This window comes from Emydura macquarii, unplaced genomic scaffold (assembly GCF_026122565.2).
Source record: "Emydura macquarii macquarii isolate MOO-44397 ecotype Brisbane River unplaced genomic scaffold, CSIRO-AGI_Emac_v2 contig_1876, whole genome shotgun sequence".
Classification (NCBI taxonomy): domain Eukaryota; kingdom Metazoa; phylum Chordata; order Testudines; family Chelidae; genus Emydura; species Emydura macquarii.
Window position 1 is genome coordinate 17,926,231 of NW_027132013.1, and position 26,815 is coordinate 17,953,045.

The following is a 26,815-nucleotide window of genomic DNA, read 5'->3' on the forward strand; positions in this document are numbered from 1 at the left end:
TTCCTGCTCCCTGAGACAGAGCTCCTGGTCTCTAGGACAGAGCCCTGTACACTCTTTGAGCTTGAATCCCAAACCAGAGTCACCTGTAAAGTCAGGATGATCAGTTACTCCTGGGTAGACTTTGCACAGTTCCTCTGTCCTTTCATGACTTGTACAGCTACTGTAACAATCAATTGTCATATATACAATCAGAACATAGACACATTCCAACACACACATGGAACTGCGGGTAAGCAATGTAACTTATGTAAATAAGACTGGCTCTTTTCTCCTATAGGGGGAGGAGAGAGTTCATCCCTCTAATTCTTTTACCTCAGGGGCTCACTTACATACAATGGAATCCAGCATCTGGTTGTACATGTTAGTGCACCAACATAAGGCAAAAGTGAAAGGGGAAACGGCTCATGGTTAAGGCACTGGACTGGACCTTGGCTCTGGGTTTAAATCCCATACCTATAACAGACTTCCTGTGTGGACTTAATTCCTCTGTGCATCAGTTCCCCATCTGTAAAATGTGGGTCATACCCCTTCTCCCATTCTTAGTCTAGCCTCCCTCTTGTAGTGAGCCAGTCTTACTATGTGATTTGTACAGTGCCTAGCACAATGGGGCCTGATCTTGTTTGGGTGCTTTAGGTGCTATGATTATATTAAGTGAGCTGCTTTGTGTTGGAATTGGCACTCTGTCTACACCCAATGTTTGCTGCTTTGCTTACGCATAGGAATTGAAACATAGCTGTGACCCAAGAATCCCTGAATGTCAAATGGCAAGGGGCTTACAAGAATGTCCTGATTCTGGTCTGTATATTCTAGGTCACCAAAGAATTTCATGTGAGGTCTTAAATAAAAGTTGAGGTCACACTGGTACATACACATTAATATCATAGTATTTCTATGTACATTTTGCAATCTAAGGAGAGAGGGGTGTTGGGGGGTGGGTGGGTGTGTGTGTGCGCAGAAAATATTTTAGTCTCTATCAAGACAAGATGAAAAAGAAGTTTTCCTTCAGACAGCTGTTAAAGCATCTCTCTGTCAACATGCAAGTTAAGCATTGTAAGCTAAACACAATGGATGCCCATTTACATACAAAGTCAATGGAGAGATGTGAAGTCAGCAGGGAAGGCGCATGCAGGAAAAACAAACCACAGATGGCTGTGTGCAAAGCCGACAAGCTTTGGGCATATATGAGGCAAAGACAACACCCCATCACCCTGCACCTCGGAAATAAACAAGTAGTGTTTAGTCTTCAGAAAGCATGTAATTTTTTTTGTATGTAACCATTTGTTTCTAGTATTCTTTGATAATCTTATTCGTGTTTGCACTGATATTAAGCAAAGTACTGGTCCGGAGTTGAATCATATAAACTGGTGTGTACTGGTCCCTTGGTGACAGCAGACCTGTTATTTCTGTGCGTGTTCAGTGGATAAGGGGCTGTGGATGCTCCAGGGGAATGCTTCAAAGGGACTTTGAGGCGGGGTGCATCTGTTAACCTGCAAGGCAAAGTAAGGGCTGGCCTAACCAGAGGAGAACACTTGAGGAGCTAACAGGTTGGCGGTGTCAGGGAGCTGAGACCCAGCCAAACTCAAGGAAGATTGCCTCATGTTGGAGGCAGGGGGTAACAAGGTGACACTCAGTCTTAAGGACCAGCACAGCATTGCAAAGATCTTGTTAAATTCAAAACTCTCTAGAGGTTTTTGTCAAACTGACTTCCTGCTCTGCTTATGCATGTAACCAAGTAGCTTGGGTATGGGGTTGGTAGGAATTCTGGGATTGCAGGCATGAGTGGGTGATGGTACTCCACTTTCAAAAGTGGCTTACAACTACTTCTTTCCATGTCAACCCCTCTGTGTGGGGAAATTATTTCCCATCCCATAGCTGCCAACACCAGTGTGATACAACCAGGCTGAAATGCGAGTTTTATTCACAGCACAAGAATGTTTTTAATTTTGATTTAATTGCAGGCAACAGAATTTAATTCACGTTGGGCAAAGTTTTGTCACTTTAAAGTGGTTTCTGTTTCCAGTATGGCTTTTTGTGGTACTATATTTTGTATAAATGCCATTCCCTTTCATGCTGTATTTAACTTGCTGTGATCTGCTCTTTCTAAATAACAGACTGCACTGGGTAATCGGCACTTTTTTGCTGCTTAGTGCCATTGGGTTTGTTGCCATGGGCTCAGGGAGAATTACATTCTTCATAGTTCTCTCTGAAGCAGGCTTTCAGAAAAGGTCGTAGGGGTTTTAAACAAAAACAATTAGACAAACTAATGTGAACACTGTTAATCTCCTTGCTGCTTTGGGTGCATGGCCTTGTGTGGCTTTTCATGGCATGTGCCTCATTTTGTCCCTCCTGATTCCACTGTCAAAGTTAAACCCCTTTCCCTTGCAAACTGGCATACGTGTGGTTGACAGCAATTCCAGAAGAGCAGCATTTTTCCTGTGCATTACTTTACTTGGAGTTGCTTCATTCCAAGAAGCAACTGCTGGCACAGTGGTCTACAAGCCCTACTGTGGTACAATGTGCTCTTAAATCCAGTGTTTGACATATGCTTTTCTTCAAATGACTGAGGCTTGTTAGGTAGACTGATATTGATTGTCAAGGATGAATTTTACTCACATTAAACGGGCTCTAAGACACACTCTAACATCCGCCTCTAAGGCTGATTTGGTGTAATGCTTTTGTAGCAGGGTCCCACACAGTAACTTCATTCTTTACCAAACTAGCTGTTCTTGACAGGACTTCTGCAAATTGCTTGTTCCTTCGAAGGGTGTTGTATTATAAAAAGAGGGTGCTCTCTCTCTCATTTTGACATCCCAAGGGGGAAAAAAAACATACAGCCCAATTATGCAAGACACTGATCAACTCATGCAAAGTACTAAAAGAATATTTTCTGCTCCCAATGACTTCCATGGGAGCAGAGAATGTTCAACCCTCACAGGGACTGAGCCCTAATTTTGTAACATTTTTGAAAGATGGTTTCTTTAGAATCCCTAGCAGTAGAATCTCTCCCTGCCCCCGCCCGCCTGCCCACGCACGCGCGCGCGCACACACACACACGAGGAGTTTCCTGAAGCAAACCAAAGATGAGAGATCTGGTCACATGTTTAGTGTTCCTTACGTTTGTCTGGTATGCATCGTGTAGGAAAGATTGCAGTGGTTTTGTTGCGAGGGAGTGTTGTGGCTTCAAAAATGACGCTGGAAAAATTTGGAAAGGATGTGGAAAAAAGCTACAAGAATGACTTGAAGTCTGAAAAATATGCCTCCTAGTGAAAGACTTAGGAAGTTCAAACTATTTGGTTCATCCAGGAGAAGGCTAAGGTGATTTTGATATGTCTCCAGCTGCCTACATAGGGGAGGATTCCTGATGGGAGGCAGCTCTCTAATCTAGTAGAAAAAGGCATAATGAGATCCAGTGACAGGAAACGGCAACAAGGCAATGTTCAAACCAGAAATAAGATGCAGCTCTTTTAAGTGAGAATAATTAAAAATTGGAACCACTCACCTAAGGATGTGGTGGTTTTCCATCACTTGAAGGCTTTAAATAGAGACTGGGTGCCTTTCTAAAAGGAATGCTATAGCTCAAACAGAAGTTATGATCTTGATGCAGAAAGTTCTGAGTAAGGTTGTGAGACCTGTGTTCTATAGAAGATCAGACTAGATCAAACAGTCCTTTCTGGCCTGAGAAATCTACAAACCACTTTTCAGACCATCTTAATAGCTGGTTATACAGTATCTGAGCTGCATCTGAAGAAAACTGGCATGGTGTGTGCATGCGGGCATGTACACCACACGCACAGCATAGCTCCATTGTGCATTTTCTGCCTCTGCAATGTCCTCTGAAGACTGGAATTGTTTTCTTTTCTTGTGGAAACGTTGTTCTGACTGTAAAAGGAATGTTTTTCTTTCCTTTCTCCTCCTGCCCCTCTTTATTATTGAAGGAGCCAGGAAATGTTTGTTTTGTTTCTAATCTGCCATTGGATATGAATCAGTTATCAACCTCCCTGTATGGAAAAGCAGTTACTATGTAGTCAGAACATTGTTGTGTTTTATTCTTTAGCCCGGTGCTGCTCTGAGCTGTTCCAACTCCATGTCAGGCACTGTAGTGTTTCTTATAACAAACTTATGCTTTCCCTAACCCCCAAAAGACTGTTGAAGCTAACCCAAAACTGCTGTTCCGTCCCCTAGTATCTACTTCGCACATGCCATTTCTCCCCCATTTCCAGTTTATTTTGTGGAAAACAACCCCTTGATTCTCTTGTCAAATCATTGTAAAGGGATGATCCAGCCAGCTTAAGATTTTGGAATAGTTCAGAATCTCATTCTGGCAACTCCAGTGTGGTAGTGAAGAGACTCCAACAATGGCTTCATTCTCCTGACAAGAATTAAGAGGCTGAGGCGCCTGCCAGTGACTATAGTTTTAATGTTTTCATATTCTAATGAATTTGACAAGGGCAGGAGTTTATTCATGGGGCCAGTGGCTGGAGTGTTAGCTTCTGTTCGATTTCACACATTGTACTGGGCCAGGAGGGGTAGGGGACTAGAGAGAGCCACTGTAGTACTTTTTTTAATTAATGTGGGCAACAGTGACAGAGCAATTTTTGTTCGGTGCATCCTTCCTGATTTTCTTTCTTCAATTGAGGCATAATGGAGATGGCATATCCCTTACTCCTGAAGAACAAAAAATTGCTTCCTCTTGCCTAATCACTAATTCAGGTAGGACCAGACTTCACTTTGTTAAAGTTAATTATGGTACATAGCGTAGTTCTGAAAATCTGTAAAGATGATTTTGTTGAGTTCCATCTTTTCCCCTCAATCATTCCATATCCTATATGCTCAAGCTTTTATAACCGAAAATGTTCAGCTGTTCGCCAGACAGACTCACGTTGGGTTCTGAAAGTCTAGCTGTATCTTTGACTCCTACGTCTTCACCAATAATGAAGATTCTGGCTGGAACTTAATTAACAATTTTGTTGCCAATGCATGAGCTAGAACAGGACCATTGCTGTCCCCAATAACTGCTGGTTTTGCAAGGCTGATGGGGGTAAAAAGGAGCTGAACTTAAAATGTGATTAATAAAAGGAAGTGGATATATTAAACATTTATAGGAAAGTAACACCCAAATTTGATTCTGAATTTCCACAAGAAGCAAATCTGTAGCATAAGGTATCCATTTTTTGGGAAATTTTTTATTAATGCAAAGTTGTAATAAAATGTTAATGGTTTTCAAACTGACCGTATTGTGTAGCCTGATAGCCATTGTACAGGATGAGGGACCGTTGTTATAGGTGAATCAAAGCTGTGGATTAGACTTAAATAAGCATAAAAAATTCAGAAACCAATTGGAAAGCACACACAACTGTATGGAAAGCTCCTAAGAACTTTCAAAATCCCTGAGATGCAGGAGCTAGGTAGACATTTCTAACCATCACCTGGCTTGATTGGCGGGGGAGCTGACCTCAAAAACTGCAACTCTTCCAATTACCTGCCATTAGAAATGGTGCTAGACCATCTGTTATCCTATCTTCCCCATAAATAGCGAACATAGACGTATAAGCTGAAAGGGAGATGGGTTAGATTCTTCCAGATTCATAACTGCACTCTTTGAGTGCTGAATCCTCATTGTTCTGACCCCTAAACGTTCTGTGCTTAAGTCTAATGTCCTGGTGAGATACTGAGCCTTAACCTCCCAATGTTAGAATTTATAGAACAGCTAAGTTAGTTAAGTGTGAGGTTTCTAAAATGTTTGTTCTTTTTCCTGGGCAGTTGTCTGATCCTCTTGCTTGAGGGGGTAAAGAGGGGCACGCATGAGACCAGTATCAGCTAGTGTGAACCACTGAGCATGGCACATAAGCTCAGGGCAGCAGCAGCAGGAAGCTATCCAGGGTGCAGTGATGGAAAAGCAGTTTTGCTGTGTGGCCAACCCTTGACGTTATCACAAGTCTCCTGATATATGGGGTTATATTTGAAGCCCTGGCTCTGGAGACCTGTGATTCCATGAGACTTTTAGCTTGCTTTTTTTTTTAAAAATGACAGTTTCTGGCTCATAATTGTGGAGAAAAGCTTGAAAATGTGACCTCAGGGTCACCAAAAAACTCAATCAGAAGGCAAAGAACTGAACACCAACTTTTAATTCTCATGATACTTTTGGGGGCCTGACTCATTATGTTTTGAATGTTCAGCAGTGCTAAATTTGTGTCCGAGATGAGCCCCGGCACCTCTGGCTTGCTGCATCAGTTATGAATGTAAAAAAATTGTTTGAGCCTTGGCACCTCTTTCATTACAAATTAAGCACTGATGTTTGGGGTTGACCATGCTGCTCTGTGACATAATCACACAGCACTTCTGCCAGGACAAAGAGCTCTGGGTGAAACTGAGGGGCCCTCAACCATCCCGACCCCCTGGTAAGAGGAAGGAGGCCAAAAATGAAGGGGTGAGGAAAGAAAATAGGAATCAGAATGAATAATAGGAACAAGAGACAGGCCCTAGTTGATGTGATTTGTGTTCTTCTTTTCATGGATGGGGCAGTTGACAAGGCCCACACATGGGGGCCCTATTCTTAATTAGCCTCAGCTCATGTAGGGCCTGAGCCAAAGCCTATTCAAGTCAATTGGAGTCTCTCCATTGAGATCAAAGGGCTGTGGATCAGGCCCTAACTTCTAGGTTGGCAACTAAGTGTCTCTACAGTACAGGTGGATGGTTATAAAAAGTAGATTCAATGAAATTAGGAAACTTTCTTTAAAACAAAGCCAAAACAACCACCTTCCTCTGTAATGAATGTGACACCTACAGGAGCTGCATGATTGTGTGGCATGAAGGGGTTTTATCAGCTCATTTGGGCATAACAAACCCTGGGATAATTCAGTCACCTCAAATTTATGCCAACAAGTTTATACCATACCATTCTATATTCAGTGTTTGTGTGTGAATTGTAGTAAAACAAAAACACCCATTTCAATGTTTTTATAAACTCTGACTGAAGAAATACCATGTGATCTAAACTACACTTGCATTATGTGGAATAATTGGGCAATATGGTGTGGCATGTGTTCAGATGCACTGAACTTCCCAGAAAACACATTGTGCACACAATTTTATACTTTATAAAAACAAGAATGAAAATGAAGTGTCTGCCATTAAAGCAAACACTTAGAATAGATGTATGGCAGCAAGGTATTTCTAAGTGAAGGAACCACATGTCAGTGCTGGTGTGGATAGTGCCCATTTCCAAAATAATTGCAATGCAATATTTTGCAGAGCTAAAGAAAATGTCCTTGTCTATATGTAATGGCCTCAGACAGAGTATTAGAATCCTAGTCTCAGTAACTCAGAAATTCTAATTCTAGGGCAAGATTTTACCATTGGAGTTCTTGACACCAGCACACTTTTTAGTATTTTCATGTCTGTGTGTGAAACATGATTACCAAAAATAAACAAAATACATTGAAAAATAAATAGTTACTTTATATTTCAACATTTTATTCTGGTTTGAGCATGCCCCTAATTAGACTGACTCAGAAGAATCATTACTAAGTGACAAATGGCTCATTAGTCAAATGCTGCACCATCAATGCAATTTGCAATCTGTTCCATGGTGTAGCACAAAGGACTGAAAGTGTGTGCAAATGGCAATAACAATGACTAGAAATGTGTTTTGCACTTGCGCATGTACTTACTGTTGGTTTTTGGCTACCAGACGTGGAATTGGCTTGAGGCAAAATGATTGCCTTGTAAGTTAGTAAAACCCAAGACACACACAATGCTGGGTTTATACCTGCTCTTAGATCACATTTTATGTGAAATATGCAAAGCCCATCATCAAGTCTATGAACAAACTTTGCTTCGTTGGGGAATTGGGTCCAGCTGCTGGACAGGGACTGCAAATGCCTTAGGTCTGAAATGACCCATCATGAAGGAAGTGCAATAGTGAGCCAGTGCCGCTACCCTGTCTGACATGGGGAGGACTCGGGATCTTTTGCTTAGGGTGCCTGAAAAAGAGATGGACAGAAGAGCCCAGTTTTAAAAATAAAAAAGCAGTTCTTAGTCTGAACTCATTGCAGAATTGAGTTCGAGGAGCCTTCTCTAAGTTTACAGTGGTGTGCTGTGAATAAATGTCCGTCACTAAAGTACTGCTGTGCAAACCGAACCATGTGAAAGGGTGTGGTTGGAGTTCAAATGATGCCTTTTTAGTGCAACATAAACTGCTTAGCATTAACACACACACTTGTGTAGCAGGGTCTTTCGTTTGTCTATAATATAAAGTGAAAAGGAGTTTTTGAAAGTCCGCCATCTGCTGACTACTTCATGAAAATCTGGGATGGTTTAGTTCCCAAGCTACGTCCCCTTCCCCTAAGGAATTTAATGTGGTAAGAGTTGTGCTGCCACCTAACCAGAGACCCACACTGACATTGTTAGGGATCTCACCCTAGTATCTTTGACTGCTTACCTGCAACTTTTAAGTATTTTAAAATCCATGGCAGTACACAAATGCAAACATATTTTGGTGGTTCCTGTCTGCTGAGCTGGAATGCTAATGTGCAGTGAATGGAGTGTTCAAACCCACCTATTGAAGTGGCAATAATGAAACAAGGCGTGCTACCACTTTGTCCAGTGACTGGAAAAACTATTGTGCTCCCAAACACCTGCCATGCAGTGTGGTGGTGGGCCTAGGGATTGTGGAGGCAGGGATGGGGAAGCCTTTTTTGACCCAGCGTGCAGTGGGAATTGAGAGGGTTAGTACAAACACCAATCCTATCACTTTATATCAGAGGTGGTGCTAGCCCATTGGGAGCTCTAAACAGGAATATGTTTTGCCCCCTCCCCTTTGAGCCGCTTGGGGGCCCTAAGCAAATTGCTTAATCTGCTTATGTCTAGCACCAGCACTGGTTTATATACATGGAGAATAGTGAGTAAAATGGTGGCATGAATAAATATGAACCAAAGGAAGGGACAGGATGAGGTGTAATGTTACACACCATGCATAAAATGTCTTCAGAAGAGATTCTGCCAGTTGCCTCCAGCCCTGATCTGGAGACCGGCTAACTGGTTAGAATAAAGAAAACGAACTTTTCTTTAACCAAACATGAAGTACTACCATTGTCCAAACGAATGTCAGCCAAAACCGAAAAAGCCTTTTATTCAGGATCTCTCTTGCTGAAGGGATGGCTCCCCAACCTGTGGCTTGCTTTTAAGGTGCTGGGTAAGCAAGAATGCACAAGAACAAGGATAGGAGAGCGTTGTGGATGCTATTTGAAGAAATGAAGTGTCTCAGTCATGGTTCTTTCCTTTCCTGAACAGGTGCAATGCCATACCTACACAGGATACTGTTGGTGTGTCACTCCTGATGGCAAGCCTATCAGTGGCTCTTCTGTGCAGAATAAAACTCCTGTATGTTCAGGTACTGTGGCAGGGGATTAAATAAGCATTTGTTTAATGATTTAAAGTGCTGGCAGTAGGAGAATGAAGGGGAGGAGGGAGCTGTTCTAGTGGCACTACGAAGAGCTCAGTATTTCTGGGCGACTTCACCAATTTGCTAAACTAAAGTTGCAGTGGTGCCCACCACCACTCCCAATCAGTTATGTGCCTCTTAACCCACATGGGAACTCGGTTCCCAATCTCTCTCTCATGACTGTGGCAACTCCATTGTAGACTAGAGTACAGCCACTCAATGAAAAGCTTACAGAAGACAGTTGTTAAGGTAGTCAAGTTTTCACTTCCCTACCAGAATCCATGGATGGGATATCTTTTTACTTAACTGTACTTCAGAGGATTTACAAGTGTGTTTAAAGAAGGGGACAGTACAGCTCTACTTATGGTAGAGCTAGTGAGTTCTTTAAGGAAGGAATGCTCAGCTACTACTCAGTTGGTGCCGAAGGACAAGATAATGTTAAAGCCTTTCTTGAGAGCTTCGTCATTGCTTTGTAACATAATGGGCACAACTGTCATGTGGTGAACTACTCTCCCTTCTCCAGTTCACTTACATGCTGACCCCTCTCTGTGTACATGGCTGCTGCTCCAGTTCCATGCTTTAATATGCAGGAGAGGGCTGCTAGATGTCAGAGGCTTAGCACTGCGTCTCATACTCCAAGAAAAAAAAAGTGACTGGCTTGCAGCAATGCCTGGAATCACAATAAAATGAGCTTCATCCCAGCCATTCAAACCACCATTGGTTCTGTCCTTGTCTCGGGAGAGATGATCCCTTGAAGGTGAGGTTGTCTTGGAGCAGCAGTGAATGTCCAGCAGGAATAGCGTGTGAGTGTACACAGGTGATTGGTGGAGTCTGAGAAAATGGGGGAGAGAAATTCCTGGCCATGCCACTGAGCTAGTGCTACCCTCCTTTCTACCGAGCCTCTCCGATTGAAAACTGGCAAATTGGCTGATTAACAGCACCCACCTTCAACCATTGGGTCAAATGTGAGATGATTAGAGAGACAGTATGAAGGCAGCAATTATATTCATTTGCTGATCTTCTAGAACAGCAGCATATTAACAAATTCTTCTGATAGGGTGGGATTCTCCCTGAAGAAGAGCCTAGGCATTACTTAAGCCCTGACCATGAGGCTTAAATAGAACATAGGGCCAGCACAAGTCCTTTGCTCTGGGGTGAAATTTACCCATAGATCTGTGGATGTTTTTTTTTTTGGACACACCCATGGAAGTAAGTAGGGTGACCAGATAGAAAGTGTGAAAAATCAGGATGGGGGTGGAGGTAATAGGCACCTTTTTTATTTAAAAAAAAAAAAAAAAAATCCCTGAATATCTGGACTGTCACTATAAAATTGGGACATATGGTCACCCTCGAAATAGGTGAAAGAAAAACAGAAATGGTCAAGCTGCGAATCTTCAGTTTTGCAACTCGAAGGGGTTTAGGTACAGGGAGCACTCTGTTGTCAAATACCAAAAGGACCAAATCAAGAGCAGAGCTTTTCCTTTTAATTTTCACAGTTCTGAGAGAATTGTCCAAATAGCCATTGTCTCTGATTACGTTTTCAATGTGAAACTGTTTGACAGTACCGCTTTATAAGGCAAACTGATTTTTTTTTTTTTTTTAAAACACCGCTTAAACTCTTCATATGAAACATAACATCCTATATTTATTTCTTCAATCACTTTAAAATTAAAATCAATCCCTTATTCAAATTCATGCCAGGACCAGTTCAGGGTCCCATTTCCTCAATAACATTCAGGAGTGGACTGACGCTGTCTTGGTAAATCCAGGCCCTATTTAGAGTTCTCCTTCCCAAACATACAACCATGCTGTCCCCACTCAGATTGCTTTTCCCAACTCACCCAGCCACCTGGCTCTTCTTCCCTCACACTTACAAATGGACTCTTCCTCTCATATCCCCTCTTCCCAGTGACTTATAGATCATGCTCCTGGCTGCCCTTGGATTTACTCTTGGTTTCTTACGGTCTTGCTGCTAAATTAAGCCCCTTCAAACCATTGGGCCCTTATACTAAGGATCACTTGTTTAATCTGACCCTGATTTGACAGCCCGAATTTGTAAAACTGTTCCTTGTGTTTGTTTGCCATGGACACCTATAGTGGGATTTTAGAACCCTGGGGATTAGGATATTGAAGTGTATTTGTGTGACTGTGTGTATGTGCTGTTTGGTCGTGCTGCCTCTAAACAAACCATGCCTTATATATTTTTTTTTCCCTCCTTTAAGGTTCAGTAACTGATAAGCCATTGAACCAGGGAAACTCGGGGAGGAAAGGTGAGTGGAGTTCTGTGCTCCAGTAAACTGTGTCTTTGATTAGGTTACCCTGCCAGATCTCATGAGACATGATAGAACTACTTCTGTTTTAAAACCAAGTCCTAGAGAGACAGTCTTACACTTACACCAGAAGCACGAGGAATAAAGTGACTTCAAGACCAATGCACTGCTATCCTGGGGTAGAACTCTACATACCCTGTCCACCTCATAAAAGCTAAGTCCCCTGGAGGGGCAGCAGATTCAGACTAACCTTCATTTGCTTGCTTTTGCTTTTATTATTGACACTTGTTCATTAAGCTCACCCAGAAAAAGATGCACTCTAGTGGTGTGAGCACAAGACTAGGACCAAGAGCACTGATGTGGTGTTTGTGGCCTGGGGCAAGTGGGATTTTCCAAAATGCTCTGCCAGGTAAAACTCCCATTGAGTTCAGTGGGAATAGATTTAAGCTGAGTGCTTGTGAAAATGGCACCCTTAAGCCCTTTGCTGCTGCATGAATTTTTTTGCATGGAAAGCATTAAACAGAGGAATTCTCTGCCACTTTTTCCTCCCCCTGTAGTGCCTGCTTCTCCATGCCTCATCGTCCCTGAGCTAAATACTAGAAATGTCACGTCCATTCGTGTATGGCTATGCGCATTCCCTGTTTTGTAAAACCAGTTAGAAATGTCTTGATCAGAATAACAGACGCTGATGGGGCGGTGGGGGGACGAGTGGGTATTAATGGGAAATCATTGGTTCCTGGCCCCATTCCCACTATACACCCTGACCCCCTGTTCATCTGCAGCTTCGCTCTTATGGTCGGGATGAAGACCATTTCCTTGAAAAAGCTCCTGCCATGATAACTGAAGCACGATTCTTATTTTTTCTTTTCTTTTATAAACCAACAATTTCTGATCCTTTGATTCCCAAGAAAATGCCTGCCTCGGGGAGGTTAAAAAGGCAGAAAAGCTCCTTTTTTAATTTTATTTTTTGAGAAAGGGGGGAAATGCTGTATTTTTAGTCAAATCAATATAAATTTCAAGAATGCATTTCTTCTCCATATGTACATTCACCAGTATATATTGCACATACAGGACGTTTTCTAGCAAGATCTTATGTGGCTCAGCTTCAGGCAGGGAGAAAAGGGGTGCATGGAAAAATATTTGGCTTTTTCTGATAAAACAACTCCGAATAATACAGGTCAGCCTGCTTCTTATTTTGGCAAAGGTATGTCTCTGTAAACCTGTAATTGTACGTTTAAATTTGAAGCCCTGTATAACATGGTACATTAATGTATGTTCAGGTGCCTATTTGGCTCTTCTTGTAGGTCTAGCCTTAAGTACAGGCAAATAAGTTGCTGCTTGGGGCATTGATTGTCTTAGAACCCTGGCAGACTTGCAACTCTGTCCTAGTCTCATCTGCTGGCTGGACGTCTAGAGTCTGAAGCAGTTGGTGCCGCTCTAATTTCCCCAGGGCAGCAGGAGCAATCGGGAGAAAACTTGTGCTCTGTTTCTTCCCCTTTCACCTCTTTATATAGCAACTTGGGTCAGGAAGAGGGAGGGAGGGAGGAAGTAAGCAAAGGAGGAGACTGTAAATTGAAGGTAACCCTGTCTGTTAGAAACACATATCACTTTTCTTTGTCATTGCCTCCACAGAGCACCATTGCAAGAATGGTGTACCTAGCCACATATTGTGCTTTAACTGGCAGTTGAGGGAACAATTCAATTCCCTCCAGCCCAATGTGCCATAGACCCAAGATAAACACCCCAGCCTCTCTAACCATAACTCTGTTCCTGCCTGCTGACGCAGTCACGCAACCAACTTCTCCCGTTCTCCATCATGTTAGTAAGCAAAGGCTGATAAACAGTTCTATAGCATCACTAGCTAAGTTATAAGACTGAGTGAGTCTTGGGGGAGGAAGGGGAGTTTGCCTGTGTTTTGGGTTTTTTTAAAAAGATGTTTCACTGTGTTTTGGGTCAGTTACTTTAGGTCTTGATACAAATGGCAGGTCCATATAGAACAAATGTTTCCGTAGGGATTTCTCTTGCATTGCTGTTACCTTGATTCAAAATCTCAATCTGAAGGGTCTGTCCTTTTGTAAAGGGGACCTGTCCAGAACTGTCAGAAAAGCTTCTACAGGTTAAAGTAGTGGTCTGCCCTGCAGGAGTCGGGAGATTGGCGTGGATGAACATAATGGTCCCTTCTGGTCTTAAAATTTATGGTGACTTGAAGAGGTTGCACGGTGAAGAAAAGGAGGGCTCCAGCAGGGATCCTGCCATTGGCTTTGGCAGACCCTAATTTGACAGTCTTCCCGGGATTCTAGGAGTTCTCGGGGGAAAATAGAGCCTGGTTGGATCAGCCATCCAAAGTGAGGTGGTGGTTGGACCTGGTTGGCAAAACTCCCAGGAGAGATTAGCATTCTTTGCCCACGCTAATGGCTTAAGCCGTTTATTTTTTTGATGCGGGAATCTGCATTTCCTGACCAAATGTGTTGCTTTTTACTTTTTGCATTCATGTGTATGGTAGGAACTCAGATGCTGCCACCTTCAAGGGCTTTGTTGGTCTGAACCTGGCAATCTGAACTCTGCAGAAGATGTGTATTAAGTAAACCGGGTGAGGAAAATGTGTGTTTGATTCAGTGCTCTGCGGTAGCAGTTTTGGAGGTGGGGAGCTATGTTATTTCCTTGCAGTGCTTCAGATGCCTTTGGCCCTATTAAGCCTGTGCTCAGTGCTATCTGAATGTTAGCATGGCAGTGACTTCCACACCATGACAGACTAACATCAAGAAAGCAAAGTGATAGAGAAGGTCCCCATCATAACAAGACTGGAGGAATCCTATTTGTTGTAGGTTTGGGTAAGAACTGAAGTTAATGTCCAAACTCTAGCCTGGAGAGTCTAAAGAGATGTAACAGGCAAAGACAAGAACAGGATCCAAACTCTTCATTGCTCTGAAGTAATTTGTAGCATTTCCAATGGCAGGAGGATCAGCTGAGGAATCAAGATTGAGTATTCTCTAGCTTTCTGTTAAGGAAAGGATCAGATACAATGTTAAAACTGTTATGTGGAAGTCTTAGATGACTTACCAAACTATCAATATTATCCTTATTTTTCCCCTATCCATTTCTCCTTCCCTGTCCATCTGCACAATTGCTAGAATATTTACCCTTTAGGGAGAAAAATCCAAATCAGGTTTTTTCTTCTCTTTAGTTCCAGTCAGTGACAAAATGACGATACTCTCTGAAGCTCCTTTCACCAAAGGTCTCAAAGCACTTTACAGTCATTAATCCACTGAGCCCCACAGCCCTGCTCAGAGCTAGATAAGTATAATACCTGTTTTGCTGATGGTAGCCTGAGATGCAGAGGTTGAGACTTTATCTATAGTTGCACAGCAAGTCAGTGTTAGACTGGAGGGTTGGAAATAGAATCCCTCTGTCTCCATCCACTCATGTATGTGTGCTGCACTCCAGCCATGAGATAGGCACTTACTAGCTAGGGTCATCAGCATCATTGTTCTGTCAATCCATTGCTGCATCTTTGTGCTGTCCACTCACCCCTCTCAAGGGAATACGTGGCTATATTCCTCTCTTGTTACGGTGAGAATAAAAAAAAATCCACCTATTGCAACCTCAGACATCTGTGCCAGCTTGTATCTGGCTGACCAAAAGAGTTCTGCAAAGGAGGAGATGGCTGGTACTGCTTCTTAAGCCAGATCTGCTTCCTTCAGCATCATGTGTATGCTATATCTCTTTGAGCGTGAGAATGACAAGTTAGGTGTCTCTAACTACTAGGCCATTGCTGCTGCAACACTGGAGTTTGGCCAGGGGTGACCTCTAACCCTTTTCATTTCTAAGGTTGTGAGTGTCCTGATGCAACACATGCGTTAGCTCCCACTCAGTGTGTCCCATGCCACCATTTGCCAAATAGTAGATTAATGCAAGCTTGATGAGATCATTGTGTCCTCTTGATACTGCTCTTTCTCTGATCCCTGTCCTTCAACACAGGGCCGAACTCCTAAACTATTAATTTCTTATGCCGTACCCTTCACCATGCTGGTGGAGGACTAGGATTGAGTCTGCTGTAAATATTTTGCAGAAGAACTGACTAATCACTAATAATTTTCAGATGCTTAGGAAGAGAGTCTGCTCAGCCATGGGACCCTGTACAAAAGGGAACCAGTCTCCCCATACTACTCAGGGCTAGTCTCGTCTCACAAATTTGAGTTTCTGTAAAGATCTGCTTCTACTATAGCCTTAGCAAGTGCTTGAGGGATGGGAGAGTATGTGCCCCTCTCCCCCCCTCAACACTATACAAATCGGCTGTGCCCCTATATTATTATTGGGTTGGCCTAGAGGTCTGTGAATTTGTGATTCTCCCTCCTTCAACCTCCAGCAGTTGAAGAGGGAGACACACATGCTCTTTTCTGCCGTCAGTGTGATAAGTTATACTGGTATCTTACTGGTTACATGTGCTAGCAATGGGTCCCCCCTAGTCCTCTTCCAGGTACAGGTCAGGGCACTCCACTAATTCATTTTCTAAATGAAGGGAAAGTTTCTAATGATGGTGTGGAATGGTGAGAGGAGGCCTCCTATGTGTTTGGTCAGGTAGGAGGCCCTATACTACTATTTGCCCATGTAGAGGTGAGAGTTCTCCAGTACCTTCTATAGAGAAGGCCCTAGGACCACTTGTCTGAGTGTGAGTGGGGTATCCAGTATCCTTGGGTCTTTTCTTTGATCTCTCCCTATTGGTTCCTCACTCCTGCCTGTGTCCTGTAGTTGTCACATGGAAAACCCTTTAAGTCCAAATCACTATCCCTTTGCCATAAGGAACTTGTGCTAAACTGATTTACCCCAGCTGCTTCCTACTCTGCTGAGTTACCTTGATTAGCCTGTGAGTGTTGAAATTCTCACACTGTCCCCACCATTCGGGGCTCCCTACTATCCCACACTGAATTGTTTGTTCTGAAAGGCAATGAAATGCGCCCTTGGAGCTGATGGGATTGGATTTCTTCCCTTCTTGAAGAATGCAGAATGTCCCTTTCCAGTCAAAGGTAAACTGTAGCACAGGTTCAAAATGAAACAAACACATGAAACAATAAAACTTCCTCCTTCCGCCAATGGAATGTCAGGGCCAGAAGAGCTCAATGCACCAGTTTCTGCAAACCATAGCAATGAGCCGTACCTTTCCTCGTCACCAGACTGTCTTTAAAAAGCAGACCGTTTGGGAGACAGATATGCAGGCTGTGACACTCTTAAACTCCATAAAATCTCATCTGCCTGCTTAGAACTGGCAACAAAATGCGTGAATTAAATGAGTGGTGAGTGAAGCTAGAAGGGATATGGCTTCTCTCTTCGAGAGTTGCTCATATGCATTCCATTTAGGTGAGTGCGCGCCCCGTGCACGAGCCTGCGGAAGCTTTTTTGCCCTAGCAACCCCACAGCGGTTGGTCCCGGCGCCCCCTGGAGTGGCGTGCGCATAGCGCGGTATATAGGGCGCCACCGACCGCGCGGGCCCCCAGTTCCTTCTTTCCGCCCGTGACGGTCAGTGGAACGCCTGCCCCTTGCCTTCATTGCAAGTAGCAACCTCATAACCGCCGCTGCTCTCCAGCTCCGTATAGCTAACCACCAGGCTCTCTTAGGGCATTATAATCTTAATCTCTGGTCATCTCTCCAGAGATTTACATCGGCCCTACCCCAAGACCTCGTACTGGATTTCACCACATTGCTCCAGGAAGGGTCGACAGTTGGGGGAGCTACGCTGCAGTCGGCCAGTGACGCTACAGACGCAGCAGGCAGAGCCATGGCGTCTGGCATAGTTATGCGACGCTCGTCCTGGCTACAGTCCTCCGGCCTCTCAACCGAGGTACAGCAGGCCATTCAAGATCTGCCCTTTGACAGCTCAGGCCTGTTTTCGGACAAAACGGACAGTAAACTGCATGCCCTGAAGGACTCGAGGGCCACTCTGAGGTTTTTGGGCCTGTATGTACCTCAGGCCACGAGACGCCAGGGCAAACAACAGCCTCAGAGGCAGCAGCAGACAGCTCCGAGGTTACCCCCCCCCGTCCACCACAACCCAGGAGAGCTCGGGACCGGTTTAGACAAACTAACCGCGGAGACCGCCCAGGCCCTGCCAAGGGCTCCCAGTCAGGGCCGCGTAAAAATAACAAGCGCCCTTTTTGATGGGACGCTCGAGAGCGGCACCTCTGCCATTCCCACGGCCCTCGTAGCCGATCAGAATCACACCCTGCCCTTCAGAGACAGGCTTCGGCCCTTCCTCCGAGAGTGGCAGGGCATAACCTCAGACCGCTGGGTGCTAAGTGTGGTGCGGAGAGGTTACGCCTTGCAGCTTTCGGCTTTCCCACCAGATTCCCCCCCTACCCCGTCCCTCTTCAGGGACCCCTCTCATGAGCAACTCCTCCTCCAGGAGGTCCGCTCCCTGCTCCACCTAGGGGCAGTAGAGGAAGTCCCACCCACGGAAAGGGGCAGGGGGTTTTATTCCCAATACTTCCTTATCCCCAAGGCAAAGGGAGGCCTCCGGCCTATTCTGGACCTGCACCGCCTCAACAAATTCATCAGGCGGCTCAAGTTCCACATGGTCTCCCTAGCCTCCATCATTCCCACACTGGATCCTGGGGATTGGTATGTCGCTCTCGACTTAAAAGATGCATATTTTCATGTTTCTATCCTCCCTGGCCACAAACGTTTCCTACGGTTCATGGTAGCTGGCAGCCACTACCAATTTGCAGCCCTCCCCTTTGGCCTTTCCTCAGCGCCCAGGGTCTTCACCAAGTGCATAGCGGTGGTAGCGGCCTACCTGCGGCGCAAAGGGGTTCAAATCTTCCCCTACCTAGACAATTGGTTACTTCGGGGAAGGTCCAGACTTCATGTAACAAACAGTTTAGCCCTAACGTGCGCGACATGCAACAGACTGGGGCTGCTCATAAACGAACAGAAATCCACGCTGACCCCAGTACAGCGCATAGAATTCATTGGGGCCACCCTAGATGCAGTGCAGGCCAGGGCCTTCCTTCCACAGCCCCAGTTTCTAGCTATGACAGCCATCATTTCCGAGCTACAGAGATTCCCCACGACAACAGCCAGACGCTGCCTTCAGCTGTTGGGGCACATGGCGGCATGTACATACGTGGTGAGGCTGGCTCGTCTCAGACTCAGGCCCCTGCAGGGGTGGTTAGCCTCAGTTTACGCCCCAGCCAAACACTCTCTGAGCAAGGTAGTCACTGTCCCACCCCAGGTACTAGCGTCCCTGAACTGGTGGACAGACCCGAGACAGGTAATGGAAGGAGTTCCATTTGCAGACATGGTTCCCTCTGTAACACTGATTACAGATGCTTCCGACATCGGTTGGGGTGCCCACATGACCCACGACCTCAGTACAGAAGGTCAATGGTCAATACAAGACAGAATGCTCCACATAAACATTCGGGAGCTCCGAGCAGTACTTCTAGCCTGCAAGGTTTTTCTCCGCTTTCTGAAAGGGAGGGTGGTGCAAGTCCTTACAGACAACACCGCAACGATGTTTTACATCAACAGGCAGGGGGAGCACGCTCCTCGACCTTGTGCCACGAGGCGTTGCAGCTATGGGACCTTGCAGTGAGATACGATTTCCATCTGGTTGCGTCTCACCTCCCAGGGGTGAGGAACGACGAGGCAGACTGCCTCAGCAGGTCGTTCTTACCCCGCCACGAATGGTCTCTTCATGGGGAGGTTACAGCGTTTCTCTTCCGCAAGTGGGGAGTTCCCCATCTGGACCTCTTTGCCACACTACAGAACAGGAAATGCCCACTATTTTGCTCTCTGCGCGGGCGCAAACAGAACTCCATTTCGGACGCGTTCCTGATAAATTGGTCGGGACCACTACTCTATGCTTTTCCCCCGATCCCACTGCTTCCCAAGGTGCTCTTGAAAGTCAAGAGGGACAGAGCGGATATCATCCTGATCGCACCGGCATGGCCGAGGCAGCACTGGTACAGTATGCTTCTCGACCTCTCCATCGCCGCTCCAATCCCGCTCCCGAGACGCTACGATCTCCTCTCCCAGGAACAGGGTCGCCTGCTCCACCCAGACCTGGACTCCCTCCACCTGACGGCATGGAGGCTCCATGGCTAACAGAGGGAGAGAGGGCTTGTTAGGAACAAGTCCAGAGCATCCTGCTGGGAAGCAGGAAACCTTCCACCCAGGTTGTATACCGGGCAAAGTGGAGACGTTTCACTCATTGGGCACAGTCACGTGGCATTCTGCCGCTGGACTCAACTATCCAGGCCATTTTAGACTATCTCCTACACCTAAAACTGCAGGGCCTTGCCCTGGCCTCCCTAAGGGTACATCTGGCGGCCATCTCGGCCTTCCATTGCCCAGTGGAGGGGAGGTCTATTTTCTCTCACCCAATGTCCATCAGGTTTCTTAAGGGTATAGAGAGGCTGTTCCCGCAAGTTCGTGAACCTCTGCCTCTCTGGGACTTAAATCTAGTCCTCACTATTCTCACAGGTCCCCCCTTCGAGCCTATGGCTACATGCCCACTTCTGGTCCTGTCATGGAAGGTAGCCTTCCTGGTAGCCATTACATCGGCTAGGAGGGTCTCCGAGTTAAGAGCCCTAATCTCAGACCCTCCTTATACGGTTTTTTATAAGGATAAAGTGCGACTGAGACCGCACCCGGCCTTCTTGCCTAAGGTGGTGTCCCAGTTTCATTATAACCAGGATATCTTCCTCCCCGTGTTTTTTCCCAAACCACACGGATCGGAGGAGGAGCGGAGATGGCACTCACTGGACGTCAGGCGAGCCTTAGCTTTCTGCATTGACCGGACCAGGCCGTTCCGGAAGTCCACGCAACTCTTCGTCGCAGTGGCGGACCGCATGAAAGGCTCACCTGTCTCCACCCAGTGCATCTCCTCCTGGATCACCACCTGCATCCGCACCTGTTATGAGATGGCAAAGGTACCACTCCCGGGACCGATTACGGCGCACTCAACCAGAGCCCAAGCCACCTCGGCGGCTTTCCTGGAACGAGTGCCCATGCAAGATATCTGCAGAGCTGCAACCTGGTCATCGGTCCATACCTTCACCTCCCATTATGCCATCGTGCAACAGGCAAGAGAGGACGCAGCAGTCGGCAGAGCCATGCTGAGAAGGGCTTCGCGCAATTGACTCCTTCCCACCACCAAAGGTATGGCTATATAATCACCTAAATGGAATGCATATGAGCAACTCTCGAAGAGAGAAAACAGGGTTACTTACCAGTAACTGTTGTTCTTCGAGATGTGTTGCTCATATCCATTCCAAACCCACCCTCCGTCCCCGCTGTCGGAGTCGGCAGAAAGAAGGGACTGGGGGCCCGCGCGGTCGGTGGCGCCCTATATACCGCGCTATGCGCGCGCCACTCCAGGGGGCGCCGGGACCGACCGCTGTGGGGTTGCTAGGGGAAAAAAGCTTCCGCAGGCTCGTGCACGGGGCGCGCAGTCACCTAAATGGAATGGATATGAGCAACACATCTCGAAGAACAACAATTACTGGTAAGTAACCCTGTTTTTCAAGTAAAGATGAAAATGGATGGGTCCTAGTCAGCTGACACCATTTCTCTTGGATGCTGTTAAATAAGTGTTTAGGTCATTCTTCTACTCACATCGGTAAAGGAAACTGGAAGCTAGACTTGATTTATAATTGAGGCTCAGCAAAATAATGCCAAGCAAGGATAAATATGCTCAGGATGAGCTGTCAGAACCTTATCAATATGAATAGTGTTTAACAATTTAAATTCCTGTTTCACTTTTATAAAACTTCATTACCATTGAGTACAACATTCAAGAGCTGTTTTGTTTCCCTCTGCAAAAGCTGGAGCCAGTATTTGAGATTCTTCCAGGCTGGGAAAGGTCCTGTGATGATGTTAGTGAAATGTAACCCTTGGTAACCCCAGAGAGGCCTATCCTGTGATGAGATCACTTGCGTTTTACAGCTCTTCATTGTTTACACTTTATTAAGTGCTCAGCCGGTACAAGACACACAAAACTATGCTCTTTGGGCAAACGGCTTGCAATCCAATAGAACAGAATGGGAAAGTTGAGGCATGCTGGGGAAGCCAGGAGTATCTTGGGGTGGGGGGAGAGGTGGTTGTTCTTTAAATGTTTGAACTAGCTTTCTTCATGTGAGCTCCATGGAAGAAGTGAGGCTTAAAGGAGGACTTGGATTTGGGGAGAGTGGTAGCTCAGCAAATCTTTCATCTGTGTCCTTGACTGGGACTGTCACTCCCTCCCTTGAGGGTTGACCCTTCCTTTTTTGCCTCCAGAAGATTCTCCAGTACTAGCTGCACAACCAGTAGATATCCGTTTCTTTCTTGGCATCAGTAATGAGACAGAAGACTGAGGGGTGATCACACTCCTCAGGCAAACCAAAGGGAGGATTGTTTTAGATTACTTTAAATAAAGAAATAGAACTCTTAGCATACTGGCAGTAAACGAGTGAGTACATTGGCCCTCATTCATCTATCTGTTCAGAAGGAATCTAGATGTGAGTGGCTGTGGTTAGTAAGTCTCAGATGAGCTAGCTGACGGAGGCAACATCTACACTACAGTGCTATAGCGCCATAGTATAGACAGACATTTGCTACAGTGACAGAAGGGGTTTTTCCATTGCTGTAGTAAATCCACACTCTCAAGAGGAAGAATTCTTCCATCTATCTAATAGGGTCTACGCAGACTGGGGTTTAGGTTGGCTTAATTACATCTCTCAGCAGTGTGAATTCTTCGTTGTCCTGAGCAGCACAGTTAGGTAGAACTAAGTTTTTTAGATGTAGACCAGGCCTAATGACATTTAGACTCAATTGGGGAGAGCCACACAATAGAAGGGGTTAATACACTGAAATGTGGTGATCCCTCCCAGGGATTCAGTGATGAAGTACACATTCATCGGTTCCTTCTGGGTTCAGTAAGGTGTCAATAAAATTTGAACTGGTCCCTGAAGTTACAGAAAGCCCAGCCTGGGTGTCCACTGCCTCAAAACAATTTCCTGGCTACCAAAGCTACCCAAGTATGGGGAAACCTGGTGTTGCAAACTCCTTACCAGCTTGTGACTGCTGCATTGAGGTGGGGAAATCTCTTCTGTCCTGTGGTGACAAGGGAGCTGGTACAACTACTTTGTGGCAGTAGGATGTCTTGGTGGTTGATCTTACACAGCATGGCCTGTTTTTTACTTGCCTGGACAACTGTGTGGAGACTTTCTTGCAGGATGCTAGTTCGTGGCTGCCACCCAGTTACTTGTCAGGAATGCTTCCTCATTTGGGCCCTCTGAATCATGAAGGGTCCCAGTCCATTGGGCTGGCTTGGGAGAGGAAAACGGGGCAGGAACTTAACACCCTCTTCCTCCTTCAGCATCTCTTCACTGAACTGAGTTGCTCAACCATGTCTCTTAAAACACTCCTAGGCTGATCAAGGTAGTATGGAAGAGTGAGAAGCAGCTGCCGGAAATCAGAGCAACACAAGTACCCTGTGGCAAAGGGCTAGTAATTTGGGGAGAAGGGTGTCCCATGTGAAAAGTCCAGGACATAGGCAGAGAGGAACAGATAATGACTGAGACAAAGAAGGGGAGAAAGGGGAATAGTTTCTTGGCAACAGAGCTCGATTCCATAGTGACTTGTGCAAGCGGAATTGTCTGTGCACTCTTGGCCTTCTCTGTTCAAGGTAATCAAACCCTGGGTATGATTTATAAATTAAAAAAAAAACACTAGAAAATAAATTGGTGACAAACTCAAGGTATCTTCAAAGGGTAAACTGACCCCTGACTCACTGAACAACTCAATGTGCTATCACTCAGCGAAGGGGCCATATTAATCTATAAATATTCAACCAAGTCCAGCTTTGACACTAGCACAAAATGTAATTTGTTAGTCTCTCTGTACGTGTAGGTATAAACATCGCACACCAAAACTATTCAAAATATAAAAGTCAAGTTTGATGGTTAGGAAATGCCAGAACTAAGGTTGCACGTGCAAAACATATTTTTCACTAGCCTTATTCTTGGAGACAGCTGAACTGTTTTGGCTGAAATTTAAATTAAATAAATAAATTCAGCCTGAGGCAGACACCTGGCATGGTAAACTTCAGCTCAGAGAGTTAGTTTGACAAAGTTTTATAAATAACTGAGAACAGGCTATTATAATGAGAAGTGTTGGGCAACCTTAATAGGCATTGCAACCCTCTCCATTTATAATCAGGGCAGGTCAAAACATCAGTTTTTCCCAGTAATGAAGTTGGAACATATTTCATTTTAATTTGTCAATGTTTGCAGTGTTGTAGTAGTATTTGGTCCCAGGACATTGGAGATACAAGGTGAGTGAGATAATAACTTGTATTGGACCAATTTCTGTTAGTGAAAGAGACCTGAAGAAGAGTTCTGTGTAGCTCAAAAGCTTGCCTCTTTCACCAATAAAAGTTGGTCCAATAAAAGATGTTACCTCACCCATCTTTACTTTTTTAAAAAATTCCATGTTGAATTTCATTGAAAACAATTTTCTTTGAAAATCAAATTTAATTGAAATTGAATTGTTTTTGCAAAACACTTTAGGTGAAAGTTCATCTCTCAGCAAAAACTGGATGAAAGATTTGACCAGCTCCAATGTATACTTATTTCCAGAAATATGTCTCTACTCTGAAAAGTGGCTCTGTAGAAGTGATATTTCCTTAAGCAGCAGATCTGCTTGCTGTAGGTATTTAGAGTCCTATCTACAGCCATTAATGACAAAGGCTGAGATTTTCAAAGGAGCCTAAGAACTCCTCTTTATTCTATCTAGTCCTGCAAAGAGCCATCATGCTGAGAGAGCGAGCGAGCATGCTAGATCCTTTCTTGTGCATTCTCAACAGAATTGTTGATTTTAAATTCCAGTCCATCATACCTGTAAACCATTGGCTTTCTGCACAGGTGTCACTGAATATAACTTTGCTTGCGGAATCTTTAGTACTGGTAATGGTGTGTTGGGGGGGGAAGAGGAAGCATGAGCGCAGCTTTGACTCTCAGAATCCCAGCTGAGTCTGCAGGGAAAGCATAGCATGTAACCCTACATTTTTACTGGGTCACTTTTCAGATTAGAAACACCCTTTAATGGTTAATATTAAACACTTAAGGCCCCCAAAAACCTCCAAGAACAGTATAATTACCAAAAACCAGCATCAGAAACACTGTTTTGTCCCCCCACATCTCAGTGAGTTGGTTGAATTATCTCAGATTTGGTCAAAACACTCTTTTTGTCGGCTGTAGACCCCATATGCCAAATTTTGAAACAGAAGGTTTTTATTGGAAGTTTATGAGGAGGCCCGAAATTGGCTTCATAATTTATTTGATAGAAAGCAAGCCTTCAAATTAGACTTCAAATGATGGAACAGTTGCTGCATAATCTAGGCATAGATTATGTGGTCACACTACTATTAAGATGTTGTTAATAAAGGGTTAATGATAAGTTTTCATAGTTCATTAGACGGTAGTAGTCTGTTCTAGATGGCTATAAGAACATCAGTAGGAGATGTTTAAATTGCTCATTAGCAGGATTTACTACAATCTATTGATCTGTTGGTTAATCAGTTTGGTCCATTTATTAATACATCTGTTAATGTATTAACCTTTTGTGAGATATAAATGGAACCTTAATAAAAGTGTGACCAATTTATATACTGTAGAATAATAGGACACTGCTTTTAAAAAAAAAAAAAAAAAAAAAAAAAAAAATAACAGCTCTGTCCAAAAAATCTCTAAAGCTGTTACTCAAACTCCACCTACCCTCTTAGAATTGCTGTGGGTGTTTGCTAAGATGATTAACAATTAAATTGTTTAATGTTGACCCCATACATCCTCCTCCTCATTGTTAGGCTTCTGAGTTAATATCAACTGAAATTAATGGTGATAGACACACATCTCTGTTATTGTGTGACTGTCTGCAGATTCCGTTAACTCCCACCGGATGCCATTCAGAAAGATTCCTTTCAATCAAAACATAAAATAATTTTTAAAAACTGGAAGATAGTCTGGAGAAACCAATTGAGATCACTAAGTAAGGGTGGGTACAGGACATTGCCCTGCACAAGCTTAGTCTGATCCCTGATATTGTTGCTTTGAATACTTGCCTCCTACAATAGGATCTTATGTGCACATGAGACATTTTAGTTTTTAGTTCTAGTCTGTAAAACTAGTGTAATGCAGTGGGGAAACAGGTCCCTTGTGTTGACCACAGGGTATGTAGAGAGCAACAGGCAGTGCTGTTCTGCCTTTCCGTTCCCTACCTGCTTGGCCCTATGTGGTTGATTTATACAGGGGTGATGTATATTTATGTTGTGCCATGGCAGTTTCTATGCATAGTGAGCACCTGTGCCTGTAAACTGATTACAGGGAGAGCTGGGGGCAAATGTAATACTTGTGAGTTGACACTATGGGGGTTAAATTATCCACTGAACAGATACAGCCGGGGTAGTTGCAGCTTCCCCCACCATGTGGCCATCTATTTCTTTCCCTTGATACTTTATGCTGCCAATAAATGGGCAGCTTAGTGCAGAATGCAGTGGTGACTGATGGGGCACTTGTCCTCTAGAACACCATAGAAGACATGGACTTTTCCCCAAAGAGTTTACAGTCTATAGTGCCTACCACAATGTGGCCCTCATCCTGACTGAGCCTGTAGATGCTACAACAATACAAGCAAATATAAATCATAGGAACTAGGTTGGCTTCAATCACTCTGTTTGCATAGGACACCAAAAAGCCCTCTGATGACAGTGATGCTTGAGAGCTACAGACTGGGGCTGGTCTTGAGAAGTCACTGTAGGGATGGTAAGTTGTTTGTGATCACATGGAAACTACCTGTCCCCTCACTAAAAGATGGGGGGGTAGGGTTTTTTTAATTGAGATGGGAATTTGAAAGCTGTTACTTCTGCTCTTCTTGAAACCCTTATGAGCCATGCATCTTTTGTACATACACATCTTTGTGACATGCTAGGTTCTTTTGAGGTCCTGGACTGCTTTCCTCTCTCATCCCTCCCCCCACAAAAGCATGCAAGGGCTGCTTTTATATAAAATAATTGTATTATGGAATTATTAAACTCTTCTGGACAAATTCAGCCCTGAGGTAAGCTGATGCA

At 44.6% G+C, this 26,815-nt stretch overlaps 1 protein-coding gene across 3 annotated transcripts in view; it reads left to right on the forward strand.

Moving 5' to 3' along the window:
* Positions 1-26,815, forward strand: part of SMOC1 (SPARC related modular calcium binding 1) — a 184,405-nt gene that overhangs the window by 87,801 nt on the left and 69,789 nt on the right. For all 3 annotated transcript variants that reach the window (XM_067557820.1, XM_067557821.1, XM_067557822.1), the window contains exons 4-5: positions 9,292-9,391; positions 11,665-11,712. In XM_067557820.1, coding sequence (XP_067413921.1) covers positions 9,292-9,391; positions 11,665-11,712 — 148 coding nt within the window. The remainder of the gene's footprint in view (positions 1-9,291; positions 9,392-11,664; positions 11,713-26,815) is intronic.